Here is an 18,193-nt window from a genome sequence, read left to right on the forward strand (position 1 = left end):
TTAATAACAGTCTTACATAATTAAAACTTTTTAGACTTTATTAAGTAAAATACTGTTAAAAATACCAAATAAAATATATTAATGTCTTGAATATATAAGGGCCGTTGTATTTTTAATTGGGAACCTTTTAAGTATAATTGAATATTGATGTCAGTGTGTATAATTTTCTGCAAATCAGTTAATAGTGTAATAATTATTTTCATAAGAAAAAACAAATCAATTACGACTGTGAACATAATGATCTCGTTCCGTAATTAAAAACACCATACTGCTCTGTGTCAGCCACTGTCAGCTGTCAGTCAGCTATGACATTGAAAACTTTTTGTACAGATGTCAATACCACTTCACTTAATTGTTTGATGTTTGAATTGCAAATTTTGTGATTTCTCTGACTAATAATTGTTTACAAAATAAGTATCGGTAAAGCAATTAAATATTTTATACTATTTTCTAGTAATTTAGAAACTATTAAAATATTCAATGACTAATACAAAATGTCTGAACTCAATGTATGCAGGATATGTTTACGTACACGATCAAAAAGTTACGAATGCAATCGATTCCAACTGAAGAATTATTACGAAGAAATTTTGGGATCGAAAGTAAGTTTTTAATAACCTTCAATGACTGCTAAAGAATTTTCGTTAATTAATATTAGATTATGAACACGGAACATTAAACACGATATTTATATTTTCTACTTTATTTGCAATTTAATTAAGTAATTTTAACGAATTGACCGGCTAATTTTATAATGAATTTATTACAATAAGCATATAGAAAATGTAGAGATGAATATGAGTTTATATTGTTATTACCCATTAGTAAAATTTATTTCGGAAATTTATTTATTAATTAAATTAAATTCCGAAATAAATTTTACTAATTCGTAATAACACCTCTCATTAATCTAGTTTCCTTACATTGTATCTTTTTATTAGTTACAAATGTAAAACTGTGTTTATTTATTACGATGCATCTAACTGTGGTAATAAGATGTGAGATAAGTTAAGCACAAAGTCAGGTTAATTGGTCCATTGCGGAAATTAACTAATGACCATAATGAACCATATGAATGATAGGGATAGCTGTATGGAGATTGACCTGTCAGGGTGCATGGGGGGGTTGGTATTACCAAGAATTGCCCCATGGAATTAAAAATAGCATTGTATTAGAGCACTATTATCTTAGTGCATTATTGTTGTCTAAATAATTTTATTACTATTTTCCAGGTATTTACAACAGATGGTCTGCCTCAGACATTCTGTGTTGAATGTGCCACCATGCTTCACAAATATCACAAGTTCAAGGAGAAATGTCACATTGGACTCAAGCTGCTCACTGATATACTACACAATGAGCCTGTTGGTATATATAAATATATATAATACATATAAATCCCTTTAACAAAACTAATCACTTAAACATATTTAATATTTTAGGGCATATTGTTGCAGTAGGCCTTACTATGTTACTTTTAAAATATTGAACACAATGCCATCAAATGAAGACACAATATCATGCCCTATCTGCAATAATAATAATGATTAGTAATTGGTTCATAGTATTCATGGAACAATAAAATATTTGGAAGAACAAAATAATAAATTGAATATAATATTCAAATTCTACAATTAAATTTACTTGTAAACATAAGTTGTTTAATGAGTATTTTACAGAATAAAGTATGGCGAGAGCTTTAGTAAATCATTAATCTGCTGTTTGTTTATGAAATAAATTATTTAACAAGAATTTTAATACACTTCATATACATAAACCTTTAATATTAATGTCCGCTCTAAAACTGTTGTATATCACTTTCCTAATAAGTGTAATTTTAATTGATATATTTTCCACATATTGGGTTGCATTTTTGAAATTGTCACATGGATCCCTAACTTTTTGAAAATATTCTATTGTCTATGTTCATCAAGGATAAAGTAGGATAGTACTAATAGTAAACTAAAATTCAATAAAACTTTTCAAGTTTATAATATTAATTAACAGATTAAGTTTAAAAGGAAAATTTTCATAATACCCTAATAGTTCAATGTATTCAAGATTTTTCATAATAATATTTATTTAAATATAAAACATCAATAAATATTGTTAGGTAAAATCTCTACTGATACTTTTGTAGTTAAATCAACCTGTCAATATTAAAAAAATATTATATTGTTTCATTTAAATTTTACGCTAATGATGCAGAAATTCTGATATTAAAATGTTTTGACACAAACTTATTATTTTCTAGATAACATACAATGCAGTGTGCAAAGTGAAAAAACAATGCAAGACTTTACATTCAACATTAGAAATAGTCACTGTTTATACTAATCGCGTTAGAACATATTTTGTTAAAGAAAACAGACATACTAATAAAAATAATTTAAAGAAAATCATAGATGATGAACTGTCAAATGATGTTGACTGGAATGATCCTGACATTGATCCTGTAGGTGAGGTTTATGATTCTCCCGATTGTAATAATACTCATAAAGTTACTGATGAATCTGTTATGGAGGTAGAAGATAATAAACAGACTGATATTATACACGAAAATTTAGATCTGCAACCAATATACAACCCTAATGTAGTGTTTATAGATGATAAAGTAGAAGTAAGATGCAATGATATTTCTAAAGATATAAATATAGAAAATAAAGAAGATATAATAAGTAAAGACAATCGTAAAAAGAAAAAGAAAGGAAGAAAAAAAAAAGAGAAAGAAGTGAAGATCAAAAAGTGTAGGGACATTAGGAAAAATACTAAAATATCTGTGACAATGAGTAAAAAACAAGATTCTTTTAAAGCAACAAATAAAAAGATGAATATACTAGAAGGTAAGAATTGGAAGAAGATATCGTTGAGTGAGGATGAAGCACAGAAAGAGTTTAATGCTAGATCAGAGGATCGTAAATATATAGCTGCAGCATTTAAATGTACAGATTGTTATAAGGGTTTCTCAAAGGAGGAGATGTTGAACAGGCATAGGCAGTTAAGACATAATAAGGTAAGTGGTTTTACTTCTACTTGTGTGTTATGTCTGTGATTAGACCTTCCAAATATATCTTTATTCATGTAGGACTAATTACAAACGAATCTATTATCAGTTTGGGATACAGCTGAAAAGAACTAACAAGAAACTCTGATCTGACTTCATACAATTTAGTAAAAATAGAACAACATTCAAACATAAAGTCTTGAAGACAATTTTTCAGTATTGTACAACCCAAATCATAACAAACAGAAGCTGAGATGTTATACTAAGCCTCTAAACCATAAAATAATGTAAGGTCAATTAATAATTTAAATTTTGGTCTTCAACAGTCAGACCGGTTTGAATGTCGCTTCTGTCATATGCATTTCTCAATGGACTGCTACCTGAGAAAGCATATGCGTCAACACTACACCAAATATGAATGTCAACGGTGCCAACGCATTTGTCCACTAGAGTGAGTAATATGTTAAAGTAAAAAATCACACCTTCACAACTAGGCAGAAGACGATTATCAATAATGGTAACTACTAGACCCGTTATAATGTTAATATCCTGTAAAATTACAAAGACACAGAATTATTTTTTTTCTGTCAGAGGAACAATGTTTTTCATTTCATTTCATACATAATAAATTCCTATATCAATACAAATAATCATACTCTAAGTATCAAACCCGCGACCGTTGACCGTAAACGGTAAATGAGATGTTAAAAAATTACTAGATCAGTCAGTTAATAACCATATAACTCTTTATGAGTAGAGATTTTTGTAATTTATATGTTTTTTATCTGTTTCAGAACAACCGCATTGTTACATGAGGAGTTTCATACCGGCGATGTAAAGAAGTGTGCCCATTGCAACAAAGAATTTAGGTACAAAATCTATCAAATCCTTGTGTGATAACGTTTTTTTTTATAGCAAATGCTTATTAATTACTTATAGTAATTAGCAGGTCCACTTTATTGAAAGTATTTACTTATTGAGATAGACTTTGCATATTCAGTCTATTTGTGCACAGATCAGTTCTCTTTTGTACAATTATAAATCGACTTGTTGATCTTTATATAAAGAGACTAATGTCAGAGGTAAACTCTAAAAATTGTATTTCAGCCGTTAAGCAGTCGGTTGTAGTGTGTGATAAGGCAGTTACATTACAGAATAAGAGGCATGATGGCATGCTTATCTAAGATGATAATATGAAGATGATGATAAGATGTCTTAGTGCTCTGGAATGGCTACATGTGAGTGGTATCACAAATGTCACATGATAAAGTGATGTCCGTAGTGCTGATCATGCTTATAGGGCACCTCTTACCATCAGGTGGGCCCTGAGCTCGTTTGTTACACTACTTGTGTAAAAACTTGTAATTAGAATTAGGTAAGGATAATAATAGAATTGTATTAATATTTCAGACATCTATCAACGTACTACACGCATCTGCGCACGCACCGAAGTGAACACGTGTGCACATTATGCGGCGTCTCGTTCGTTAGTATGGCGGGGCTGCATATGCACAAGAAAGTTAAGCATGTAAACAATGAAGTTGTAAGTATACCTCTACTATATTTATATAGTAACTAGCGGTGCAATGTTGTTTCTAATACCGAAATAAAGAAATATTTCATGCCCCTCTTTTACTATATATAGATAGATAACTAACCCATCTGATTGTTATTAAGCACATTGGTTGTGGAATAAAAAGTATAATCATCACATTTAAAATTAGTGTAATTGTTGCTAAGTAACAGTTATCTCTTATATGAAACTGTGATAAAATAAATTATATTTACTATAACCACTGAACATCTCTATCAATTTCAAATGTAAGTGGCACATACATCATATTATCATGTGACATCTGTAATACTATACTACTCCTTTATATATGTGGATGGCAATCATCCACATATATAAATAGATTATACACTACATTGTAACACTTTCATATTATGTGACTTCACAGCTTTATGTGTGAGTTGCGCCTGATTTATCCATGCCAAAATCTTAAAAAAAAATCTAAATAAGTATATAAAACTTAAAGTTTTTTAAAGTTAACGTTAAAGTAAGTAAGTAAAGTTAAAGTTAAAGTATATAAAAGTTAAAAACCTATTTTACTTAAATATTATCGCATTCATATAAGTTAATAAAATAAATTATAAACATTTATTGCAGGAGCATTCAGAAGATGAAGCAAACCAACAGGAAGTGAACACGTACTGTGAACGGTGTGATATACGTTTCGAGACGCGCAAAGCATACGAGGAGCATTTATCTCATTCAGTGCTACATGTCGATAATGCAGAGTAAGTATTATTATTATATTATCACACTAATTTTTCTAAGTCCGGAAAACTAGTGGTCTGTTTTTAAGAGATAAATCGTCACGCCAAGTTTCATTAAAATGCATTTAGATGTTTTAGTCATGAGAGTATAACAGACAGACAGACTTCCGCATTTATAATATTAATATTGCTCAGTAACCCGACCCGGCTTCGCCTTCAGTGTATATATTGATATAGTATAGGGACTATGTCACTCTAAAGTATCTTTTAAAAATTATAGTTAGTATGATAAGTACAAAATTTATATTCATATTTCCACTTTGTCTTGGTGAAAGTTGTATATACACATAGCGTAATAAGCAAATCTAAAAATAAATAGGTGAGACAGAGGTACACTAGATAGCTTCCAGAGAATTATAGAACTAAAACTTATGCCGTATCAAAGCACGGCTTAAGTATACAATCAACAATATGTATAGTGAGAAATTAAACGTAACAAGTAAAAATACCCTAGTTAGCTTTTTACAGTCTTCCTATGATAATAATAATCTAAGGACTATTCACACAGCGCCATCTAGACCCAAGTTAAGGTAACTAAAGCTTGTGTTATGAGCACTAGATAACCGATACAAATACATAGATATTTTTTTCGTAAATAAATACATATCATATAGAAAACACCCAGAGCGATACAAACAATCGTACTCATGAATACAAATGTTTGTACCGTGCAAGGAATCGAACCCGCGACCATCGGACGCAAAGCGGTGTGCTAAACCGCTAGACCACGGAGGTCGTCAAATAATAAAAGTCAACTATGTTTCTCTAGCTTAGAATGGGAAATTATGAAAAGTAACGTAATCAAATTGTCTTATATTACATAGACTTAATGAGTAAATGTATTTAACAGGGAACCAGATTTAGACGAAGAAGTGACGGATGTCACGTGCAAAACAAAATATAGGAAACCGATGCGAATGAAAACGAAACCGACCACGTGCCGGCAAGTGAGTATAATTTTTATGTGTTTTTAAGTGTACTTAACACTTTGTACAAAGTCGTTTGTGGGGGTATTTCCCTCTCATCTATTTCAACCGCCAGCTTGCTTATAAGCTGTGATTCGGCACATATTCATAATATTTTAGTCCGAATGACAATGCAAGTGATGAAAATGGCTGCTGTTCCTGTTTGGTAATGGGTTTATTTCTTTATTATTTGCAGTGTGGTAAACACTTTGAGACACAAGCCGCCTGCTTGAAGCACCACCTAGCGGAGCATCCGCGCACTGCTTTCACAACCGACAGATATGTGTGCGAAATATGCGGGGTATCACTAGCGGTAAGTGAAATAATATTAATTTATACAAAAAAATCAATTAACTTAATGTTAGATTGAGGCTCCATATGGTTGGCCCTGGAAACCATAGTGGTTAATTTCTGGTTATTTAATCAGGATGGGCAAACTGACCTGACCTCATGCTCATCTCATCCTCCATTGGTGCCCCGCCAGCGTAAACCATTAGCACAGTCGGGTGCACCATTCCATTATCATCCATGAAAAAAAAAGCGGGCATTGGTAGTAAGGCAGTGTAATCTAGACCATTAAAGCTGTGTAACTAACAGTTGAATAAACCAGGTAAAAATATGAACTGGTTTTAAACTAAATCTGTTTACATGAATTAGTCCTAGTTGGTAGTTTGTATTCCCACACTTCAACTTTAAAATGTAAAATAACAACAAAATTGTTTAAAAGAGCAACACGCATCTAGTTCATTCTTCGTGTGATTAGACAGTTTTCCTAATGAGCGATAAACTGAAAAAAAAAAGTGGTGACTATTCAAAAGTTCTTCAATGTTCTTAAAAAATAAACTTTTATTTCAATAAATGATTTTCTATTCTTTCTAATCTAATATATTCTATTTTTGGTTTACTTACAGCCGGGCAGTATAGCGGCGCATCAAAACAGACACACAAGGCGGAAACTGTACCCGTGCGATATATGCGGACGTACTTTCAACGTCAGCGTTGTACTCAAGCGGCATATGTTGGCAAGTATTAATTTAATGTATTTAAAATATTAATTAATTTAATTGAACACTTACTATTTTTTACTAGAGGTAATCGTTTGTGTGTTGCTATAACCCAATATATATATTTATCAGCATAATATTATCTATATAGAAAAGAAATCTATATGAAATTTTGCATACTTCAAGTTGTAGAGAAAAAATGTAGAATGCTATTGTTTTTTATATTATATATAAAATACATTAAATCAATTAAAAAAAACTTTATACACACTACAACTGATTTGACACACACATATAGTCTTTAACAATTGAACCTGCATAATTTTGAAACTTATAATTCAAGTTAATTATGGTCGAATTTAGACCAGAGATCGACTAGTAGTTTCTATATTTAGGGTTGCCAATTAATAATCTTCAGCAATAATATTACTAAAGAATTTTTCTCACGAAGATGATAAAATAATTTTCAGGTACACACTGGAGAGCGGCCTATATCGTGTAATTTGTGCGACAAGCGTTTTACAAGAACTCAAAGTATGAAGCTTCACTATCGCACATACCATCTGAAACAACCTTATCCCAAGCGGTAACTATTTACATATATATTATTTATAGAAATAATTAAATTTAGAAGTGTGTTTGTGCTATCTAATTTCAGAAACAGCTTTAGGGATTTGGTTTGGTTTGGTTGGTGAAACCAATGTAATGTATTTTTTTTCATACTACTATGGTGGCAAATGTGGCGTATGCTTGATACGGCCTATCTGATGATAAATGGTTACCGTAGCCTATTGTGGTGAGCTTTACTTAAAATATAGTGATTGTTTTATTCCAATAAATTTACAAAAAGTTATATGGTTTGGCTCAATAGGTGATACATATTACTATTCATATGGTAATTGACCACTGATAATTCATAAAGTTCACCTTTTTGTACTAAAGTTTACAATCCCTAATATTTATAAATATTTTATTCTATTTATACACTTTATTGCACCAAATACGGAAAATAATTAAAATAAGAAATATACATGAGCTGTTACAAAATGCGTTCTTATCACTAAGCATTATCATCCAGATTACCTTTGGGTACAGAAAAGAAAAGAATATATCCCTACCATAAAACATCTATTATTTTATATTGAGGTTATTTACCAAAGTACACTTTGAACAAAGTTATCTGCATGGGTGGGCACTTGCCCGACCTGTTTCCGCAGGTTGGTTTATAAACTGTTCCTATTTGAGGAGTGAAATTTAGCAGTGGAATTACAGGGTACTCAGACTTGATACCATAGTTCACAAGCTAAGTAATACCAATAGTAAGAGACGTCACAAAACGACGTAACGTCCGTGGTGCTACTCATATTTGTAAGCGACACTTCCTACAAAGTAAGGTTGGCTGCAGAAATGAGTTATAGAGAGGTTCCCACGGAGATAATTTATTATTACAAAGTCTCAGTAATTTAATAATGTTTATAACATCACAGAAACAAGAGGAAAAAGAAAGAAGACCACCCAGAAGCATCAGATTCAGATCTTATGTATCTCCTAGACGCATCACTAACAAGATCAACACATAAAAATACTCAAAGTTTACATTAATACTAGTTAGTTAATTATTTACAGTAATAATAGTACTTACATATTTGTATTACAATGAAATGTATGTACTTACTGTACTTATATGTAAAGACGTCCAACGACTTAGGCTGCTGATATACGGGCGGTAAGTTGTAAGGTTGCCCGATTACGACTAATGATCTGATGGACATCTATTTATAGCGTATTTCATTACTAAACCGCTGGTCTTCAAAAAAGCGTAGCAAAGTCTGCTGGATAATAAATATGATTATATCTAGCATCTGAATATAATTATGAATTGTTTTGTCCTTTTCGTACCATGTTATTTTAAGCAAGAAAGTCTAAACTACTTCCAAATTAATAAATTGATTTGTTTTATTTTTTATATAAAACGGTTATATTTGCGTTAGTTTAAAACTGTACTTACAAATATTTGTTATAAAATAGATAAGCAAGAATCATTATACTTCCACCTAGAATTAGTGATGCTAAGCTAACCAAGAATCGTTAATACTCAAGAAAATATATTAAAGAAACATTACAAAATAATTTTATCATATACTCAAAACTTAACTATTGTTAATAGATGTTAAATTAAGTATAATACTCATGCTGCCACAATAAATATCGTCTGAAAAAGTACTTATTACATTATATATTTAAATATAAAGGATATATAGAAAGTAGAAGTGATACATAGGTTTCTCAATAGCCTGTATACAATATTTGGAGATAAATTATTCTAAATGACTCGTGATTTAATCATATATATTTTCCTATAATATATCCTGTATATAAATGTATAATGATGCATAATTAATATTATTAAGTTATATGTGTATTCAAATATACCTATATATTTTCTTAAATGTGTTTTTCATTTCATTTATTGGAGTACCCATTTTTCATTTAATATATATTGAGTTATTTACCTGTTAACTAATAAGGTTTTATTAGACGTATTAAATGATAGAGGGGGGCGTTGTTGATGTCCTACCTAACAGTAATGGCCAACCGTGAAACAGCACCACTGACATCACGATATCATGTAACTATTACATCATCATCACGCCTTCTTTTCATAGCAATTGAAACATAAATAATATTCAAAACCTTTATTTGCGCATAACTTATAAATAATACATAATATACAGCTAATAGCGTAGAATATAATATTCACAGGTGCATCCTTCGTAAGTAACAATATTAACAAATTCTAGGTCGCCTTCGTTAATTTCTAATACATAAATCATAGCAATGGCAGGGCATTTCTTTGTAATGTATTATTTTTATTTTCTACTACCGTGTTTAGTTAAATAACAGCGCCAACTAATCAATACAGACAGACATTCATAGCCACTAGAGAAAAAGGTAGAATAAACCATTCGATTATCAAGTAACTTATGAATAGAATCAGTTTTTAAACTCATTCCTGAAATACTTTTACTCAAATTATAATATATCTCTATCTGAGATAATAGTCGGTACTTCCGAAGATAACGACGCATTGTCAATAGTCAACGTCGTATTTATTTTTCTTAAACAAATTCGGGTAGAAAACAACTAGAGGGCATGGTGCTCTCAAGACTAAAACACTAGCGACCCGTCCCGATTTTGCTCGGGCGGACATTTATTTTTTTAGGATATACGTAGAGTGAAAGTTTTAGTAGGGATCTCTAATAACATCTAGAAATAAATATATTACTTAGGGATAATGTATCATTCTAACGATGAAAGAATATTTAAAATCGGTCCAGTTATTAATGAGTTTATTCGTTACAAAAATACAAATAATTTTAGTGTAGAACTGGATAATCATGATTCGTATTGTACAAATTAATATTAGCCTGAAATTAAAGATGGCGACACACCCGGTGGGAAACCTCTGGGTTTAATACAAAATATTAAACAGATTATAAGTATCACATATAAAATTTCTTGCAATATATTCTTATATATAAAAATAAATATACAATTATTAATGTTTTATACGTTGTCGTACTATTCATCCAATAATTATAAAATTTGTCAACATATTGCTTACACTTACGACAAGGCTACTAGACTTTCCACAAAGTCTTCTGCGTGAAATATTTACACATTCACTGAATATATTTAAAGACAAAAGCACGGGACGAATCTATCGTCGCCTGTTGTTCCTTTTTAATATCGGTATTTCCATTACACGGTAAACAGTCTAAAATTTATACCATTTAATAAATCCAAGAACAACATGCACGTAATAGTGGGAGAGCTGCATTAATATGTACAAGCAAGTAATAGGCATACATTTCTAAACATAAATTGTTTTTTTTAATATAAAGGGTATAGAAGGCCAAAAGTTATGTCGAATACTGTAAATATCTAATTACAAATATACTAATAATCAAATTTCTGTTCCTGTTATACAGGACTCCTTACATCGGCCGGAAGGCAGACACGACATTCCTATTTTTAAATATTATTATTTTCATATTTTTTGTATGATTACAAAGAAGCAATGTATAGAAAATTGTTTTGTCAGTTTTCCATACATTGCTCGACTGTGCGCTATTATATTACATTATTTTTAGCTGTACCTTTAATCAAAACCATCATTGTCTGTACCAACGCCATATACAGTCCCATACATGTACTATTTTGTTACTTCTGTTCTTAACACACTACAAAATCTCCGTTCTCCGATTATTTTCTTTTCTTTTAATCACATATATAAATATCGAAAACATCCAAAATTAACACGAAATAGATCTACTGTAATCCAGAAACTAAGTGGGAATCGGGAAGTATGCACACTAAATTTATCACGTGACTGTGCAATTTCTTAATTTACATTATATTGTTAGTGGCTTTCAATTTTAAACCCTTTACAACTAACAACTTGTACTAACACCGAAGCAGCGTTAGTTTTACTATATGTGAGCTATAAGTTTTAGCATAGGAATTCTAGTAATACAACCTTTGCTAAAAGGGTGTCAGAAATTAAATGCTAAAATTAATATTATTGTACTGCCAGCGACAAGCCACGGCTTCGCACAGGTGTACAGTTTGTTACTGAGGTCATATAACTATAAACATGTATTAAAATAAACTATTTGGAAGAAATTCTCAGAATATTAGTAAAAAAATTCATTAGGTTACTTTATATTATTTGAATATGTTTATTTTTTACTTTATTTCATTTGAATAAGAATTTATTGTTATATAAGACTTATAATAACTTCATATTTTCATTCATATTATAAAACCTATCTGTTTATGTGTTATAGTTTCACGTAAAAATGGATAGAGGAATTAACATGAAATATTTACAGATTATGTTGTTAAATGAAAGAAGCTAAGCTATTATATATATAAATAATAAATTAATTTAAATTACTGAATACGACACCATTTTCATGCCAATTTCCTAATCAAATCAAATGTGCCGTTATATGCATAGCTGCTTTATATATTGTTTGATTACCATCAATAGATGGCGGTCTACAAATGTACACGCGTACGAAGTCTAGCATCACTAGTTTATGAATAAGACTGCCAGATATAACTGTATGATAGAGAGGGAATAGATTACCGGTTTTTTTTTCTACTAAATAAAAAATTTACAGTCTAACTCTTATCTTCGTCTTTCCTCGCTTTTTCGCCGGTTTGTTCCGGCCTCCGTCCGAGTAGGTCGCGTTTCACACAGCAATTGTCATTCTGAAAATAATTTATTTTTTAATCATTAAGACATTAGATAATCTAATCTATACCAATAAATAAAACTTATGACCTGTTGCAAACTGCAAATTATCGGCTTATCACTAAATGCATTAACAGTGTACTTACTGTAGTATAAAAAAAATAAGTTTTTTTTAATACTGTAAGTACACTGTCTGTCTGTTTGTTTGTTCTTGCGAATTTCTGGAATGGCTTGACCGATTTCCGCAACTTAAGATACCGGTACGGTATCATATATTAGCTACATTAGCGAGTAAAATGGGCTATACTTAATGCGGATAGTTAGAGCAGTCCCGTAATGTAAATAATAACAAGTTTGATGGCTTCAATAGTCGCTATATTGCAATTCAAGTGTTATATCGCTTTAGCCACCTTTTTTATATATTTACAAAAAAATGTACTTAAGTATTCTATTAATTGTATAGATACACGTTTATTCTTAAAGTCTGTGGTTAATTTGAGAATACATTAATCTTGTTTGTCCTTAATATTATTTATCTAGCCTTACTGAATGTCAAACATAACCTCTAATCATATAAGTAGACGTATGACAGTCTTTGAGAATAGAACTTTAACTTATAATTAAAATTTATTATGATGGAATTTCGACCACTGGGCGACCAACAGTTATTATAATTACCAACCAATTCTGGGTCACTAGAGTCGTCTGTGTCACTCGAGGTGTCCGTGTCGTAGTGACCGAGGCCGGGCAGCACGCCTACACAGCGAAGCGCGCCGTCTGTTGCACTACCCACTGGCACCGAACTGCAACCGAAAAATCGTTTTAATCTTCCTTATAATACACCTAATTGGGGGAAAGGGATAGTTAGTAATGTGGAATAATAACAATGTACCATCTCAGGATGAAATTTCCCCCTTGAAAACCCCCTTCTTCCCCATGGAAACCATCGTTGTAAATTGCCAATTTATGACCTGACATCATGCTCATTTTATTAAACTGCACTAGTGCCCCGCGTAAACCGTTAGCGCAGGTGGGTGCATCATTTCAATATCATCCATATCTGATGCATATGTGTATATTTACCATAAGGTGGGCCGTCAGCTGGTTTGCAATTTTACATCTTTTTTTTTTTTATCATGCAATCAGTCTTCCAGACTATAAGCAGATTTGTTGACTATCTGATATCGTGAGAGGTGATTCTCCATTGAGAATATATATAAGTCTGGTATTTTACGTCTCTTAAGACGTGCCATATAATCAGGCAATGTCAGTTGAACAGCAAGTTTAAATAAACAGCAATTTTACATAAAAATATAAATATACGAGTATATATAACTAGTTGACCCGCGCAACTTCGCTTAAGTCACATTCTTCGTTTTAACAACATATTTCATTGCAGCTTCGCTCCTGTTGGTCGCGGTGTGATGTTATATATCCTATGACACTCATAAACAATGTGGCTTTTTATTGGTATAATAATTGTCAAAATAGGTTTAGTAGACCCAGAGATTATCATTTACAAACTTCACTTCTATAATATTGGTATAGAAGTATGTATAAATAAATTGTGTATTAAATTACCTGATGACACCATTGAGCTTGGCTGGCGTGGGAGTCTCCTGTTTATCGTTATCAACATCACTAGCCTTTCTCTTCCGCACAATTACCTATTTATGAAAAATAATAAAAAATTAAGTATAGCAAACTGGCTGACAGATACTTCTTTGCCTTTTCACTAATATAAAAAATGTTGTGTTACTTCAACAATACATTTTGATTTTATTTCTGAAATGACGATAATGTGCCACATAAGAAACAGTGGTTTGTCTCCCTGAGCAAACAAGACACTGGCCCATAGCATTGCTATTATAGAATGAGGAAACTTTCTTTCCTCGTCATGTATGAAATTTTATACATATTTGTGTTCGATTGTTCTTTTTTATATAGTCTTCTATTTTAAATTGCACGGTTGTAGAATCTGTTGATGTAAATAAAGTAAATATCTATCTATGTCCAAATTCTACTTACATAGAAAAAAGAGCCTTATGTGAAACATAAGACGTTTGGTCAACGTTTTGGAAAACATGACGGTGCTGATCCGACGGACAAAACTTGGTAGTTTGGTGATCGCGCGGTGGTCCGCGCGTATCTAATCAAATAGCGCTCGCTTTCCGGCTTATTGATATACACTTCTATAATATCTCTATTCAAGAAATTACTACCAAGTTGCAGAGAAGCAAGAGGAAAGATGTCACACAAAAATCGACTTTGTTACATACCCCTTGCAGTTTATTTTTCTGCGTTTGTGGCGCGGGTTGCGTGTTACGAGCGGGTGCTAACTGTGCGCGGAGTCTGATCATCTCCTCACTCTCTGCGAGGCTTGACACTCGCTCTCTGCAATAGAGTGTTATCATTAACAAACTTTAAAAAAAGAAAGTCATGGATGATAGATTTATATTTTTAACTGTCTTTTTTAATTAGAATGGCAAAGAAGCTGATGGCCTACCAGATGATAAGTGTTAATCATCATTCTTGTACAAGACCTTTCAGCCTCTTGTGCATGACAGATTTTTTATCACTATCTCAACCAGCTACTTCAGTTGGAATGAAAAAAGATAGAATTCATCTGTACAATTTTTATTAATATATTTCTTAATGTCTGTCATATAACCATTCCGGAGGTCTACAATATCATGCCTTCACACCATGTGATTGATTCAACTAAAACACAACTTACAAAGCAAGATGCATAGCAACTAAAATAGGTGAGACATCTCTATATCTGCCACGAAAGTAGATGACTTTTAACCAGGAATTTAGCATGTTTATACCATAGGAAATACTTCAATAATCTATTATATTTACAATAAATATTGAGCTACATTTACTACCTGAACTCCTGCATTTCCTTCTGCTCTTCAATTGATATCTGTTGGGCGGCTTTTGCTTTGGTTCTCTCCACCAGATCCAGAAAACCAACTTCATCATCATCTAACCCTCTGATCATATTCTCTGTAACATGTGAACATAAGAGTAGCATTATCAAGTACCTTTTTGATTGATGAATATGGAACTGTGGCTTTCTATCAGTTAAGTGTACTCAAGCTCTACATAGGTAGTTGTATATGAAAGCATTGCAATTTTTATTTTTGTTTATTTAACAGTGGGTACCAGAAAGTTTAATGTCATTAATAAAGTTCATTTAGTACTGTGCTCTGCGCTAGTTTACTTGTAATAAACCTCTCAAATAACTTTATTCTGCACTTTCAAATTACATAATTTAAAAAATAATAATGACCATAAACAATGAAAAAAAAATTATGCCAATTTTTATGCATTTAACATTATTACATCTCTAATCTCACAAACATACACAAACAAAAATGTCTAGTTGCTTAGGCATATAATCTCTATCATAATCCTAAGCAACTAGACTGTTTTTGTTTGGTAAAGCATATAATGTATAAACATCTGAAAAGTTTCCTAAAAATGTCAAACTATCCTTTCAGCCCAAGGTGCAACTTTTCCAATTTTTCTGTTTATTAATAAACATATATCACACAAAGGCAATTACTCACTGAGTTTATGTGCTTCTTCATATTCAGCTTCTTTCTTCAATCTTTGCTCCTCAAGGCGCTGGTACAATGGCCGAGTATCGTAGGGCTCCTCTGGTGCCTCTATGAAATAAATACAAATTGCTGACGTCATTTTTTTATTTAAGTGAATATGTTACAGTACTTGGCCATGCTAATTGTCTATTAGTATTACTGGCAGTGCACCAATGCAGAATGACTGAATTAGGATGAAGTCAGGACAATAAGCCAATAGTGATATTATTATGAAATGTTTCCCTTCTATGTTAGTTCCAATACAACAAAAGAATAAAACCTAAATAGAATTTAAAAGATATAACAATACATACACAAGTCATAATTAAACTAAACTTTATTCACAAAGTATTGCAAAGTATAAATATTTGAAAAATATATATAACACTTGCCTATGTGTTATTCTGATGTATAAGCTATATTACTGTAAAGTTTCGTAAAAATCTGTTCAGTAGTTTTTTTCGTGAAAGAGTAACAAACGTCCATACATACTCACATACTTTCGCGTTTATAATATTAATAGGATGGTGCGGAGTCGCAACTCTTTGTAAATTCAAGAAAATCTTAAAAAATAATTAGCGTCCGTTGTGTCATTTTCATACATCAATTAATTTAATGTAAAACAATTAAAATACCCTTGCATAGCCGTTGTCGCTAGTATATAAATATATATATAAATAAAACATTGATAAGATTTGATAAGACTACTCATAAAAACTGTCATTTAACTTGGATTCGAATGTTTTTAAATTCACCTGTTTAACACTAGGTAAATTTTTAAATAAAAGGCACAATTATGCAGAGAACTTAAAACGTAAACTATTTATCATAAATATAACTGCAAGATATAATTAATTACATCAATAACATTAATATAATAACCTCACCTTTTGGTTGATCTTCGGTGCGTACTTTATCCCATTCTTCTTGGCGGCGACGCCTTGCTTCTATAATTTCTGTTTCGGAAATAAATCCAGAACTCATTTTATAATTCTTGTTACTTATTTAGAAAAAAAGAAATATGAGAAATTGTGAAAAACAAAACAACACATTGAATTCAATCAAATATAAATATTAAATTCGATAATAATTCACTTCACAGATTAAGTTCAAATTTAAGGACTACAGACTGTCTGTAACATTGTTTTCACAAATTATACACAGAGTGAGTCTTATGGCCGTCATTCTGTCCGTCACTCTTTATATTTTTTGGTTCGGTTGTTGTTGTTTTAAAATTCGTCCAAATTAGCCAGGCGAAGAGCATTGCCTATACTGCCTAGTCAGTAGTTACACTAATCTTTAGTACATAAATCGTTTTATGACTTTCATAGAATATCCGGGCTATTCTTGACTACTTCAGTCAAGTTATTTCTTAAGTAGAATGGATTTTCTCATTTCAGGGAAAGGCAAAAGTCACTCTTTATATTGTTTTTAACACAGATAACATAATATTACATAGTTTTTAATATCATTATATTATCGCTAGATGGATGTTCAGCATCGATAATTCCACCTAAAAAAAACAAAAACAGGGAGGCTGAACAAAGTAGTACCCAAATTTTTTACTGATTCTGAGTAAAAAACGAACTTTTAGTATTTTATGGATTCACCGTGCTGGGTCCATAGTGTGGCAGAGAGGAAAACTCCGACCAGTTCAAGAGACGTACGTCAACATTCATCTTCTCTGTTTCAAAAGAATTAAGTTTAAGCAGTAATTTCATTATTAATTCGATTCTGAAAAACATTGGGAATATTTAATATTCAGTTTTGTACTGTTTTCGTTTAAAATATATGCTCCTTATATTATATAATATAGGAAATGAAACACAACGTATCGAATTTATCTTATATTCGACAATGCCACATCAATAGATTAATGACAATAAAATAATATATAAATAATAATTACTTAATTAGATTCCGCGCGTTGTATAATGGTTCGTGTGACAGATGTCATTCAATTCCTAAAAAGCTGCACAGTTCCTAACTTTTATTCAAAATAAAAACAT

At 31.2% G+C, this 18,193-nt stretch overlaps 2 protein-coding genes across 2 annotated transcripts; one reads left to right on the forward strand and one right to left on the reverse strand.

Moving 5' to 3' along the window:
- Nucleotides 1–361: 361 nt before the first annotated feature.
- LOC131849565 (zinc finger protein 726-like) lies at nt 362–9,273 on the forward strand. The gene is made up of 12 exons (XM_059199657.1): nt 362–602; nt 1,233–1,364; nt 2,255–3,013; nt 3,331–3,455; nt 3,799–3,873; nt 4,415–4,547; nt 5,175–5,305; nt 6,195–6,291; nt 6,506–6,622; nt 7,221–7,331; nt 7,784–7,899; nt 8,801–9,273. Exons 1-12 carry the CDS (start codon nt 495–497, stop codon nt 8,913–8,915), a joined length of 2,019 nt encoding a protein of 672 aa, XP_059055640.1. The 5' UTR covers nt 362–494; the 3' UTR covers nt 8,916–9,273.
- Nucleotides 9,274–12,458: 3,185 nt separating this feature from the next.
- LOC131849562 (PSME3-interacting protein) lies at nt 12,459–17,292 on the reverse strand. Its single transcript, XM_059199654.1, has 7 exons — nt 17,072–17,292; nt 16,155–16,253; nt 15,468–15,588; nt 14,856–14,970; nt 14,158–14,243; nt 13,259–13,379; nt 12,459–12,593 (listed from the first exon to the last, which is right to left on the reverse strand). Exons 1-7 carry the CDS (start codon nt 17,166–17,168, stop codon nt 12,504–12,506), a joined length of 729 nt encoding a protein of 242 aa, XP_059055637.1. The 5' UTR covers nt 17,169–17,292; the 3' UTR covers nt 12,459–12,503.
- Nucleotides 17,293–18,193: the final 901 nt, after the last annotated feature.

The sequence above is a fragment of the Achroia grisella genome, unplaced genomic scaffold, assembly GCF_030625045.1.
Source record: "Achroia grisella isolate CSIRO2021 unplaced genomic scaffold, CSIRO_AGI_Agris_v1 utg660, whole genome shotgun sequence".
Classification (NCBI taxonomy): domain Eukaryota; kingdom Metazoa; phylum Arthropoda; class Insecta; order Lepidoptera; family Pyralidae; genus Achroia; species Achroia grisella.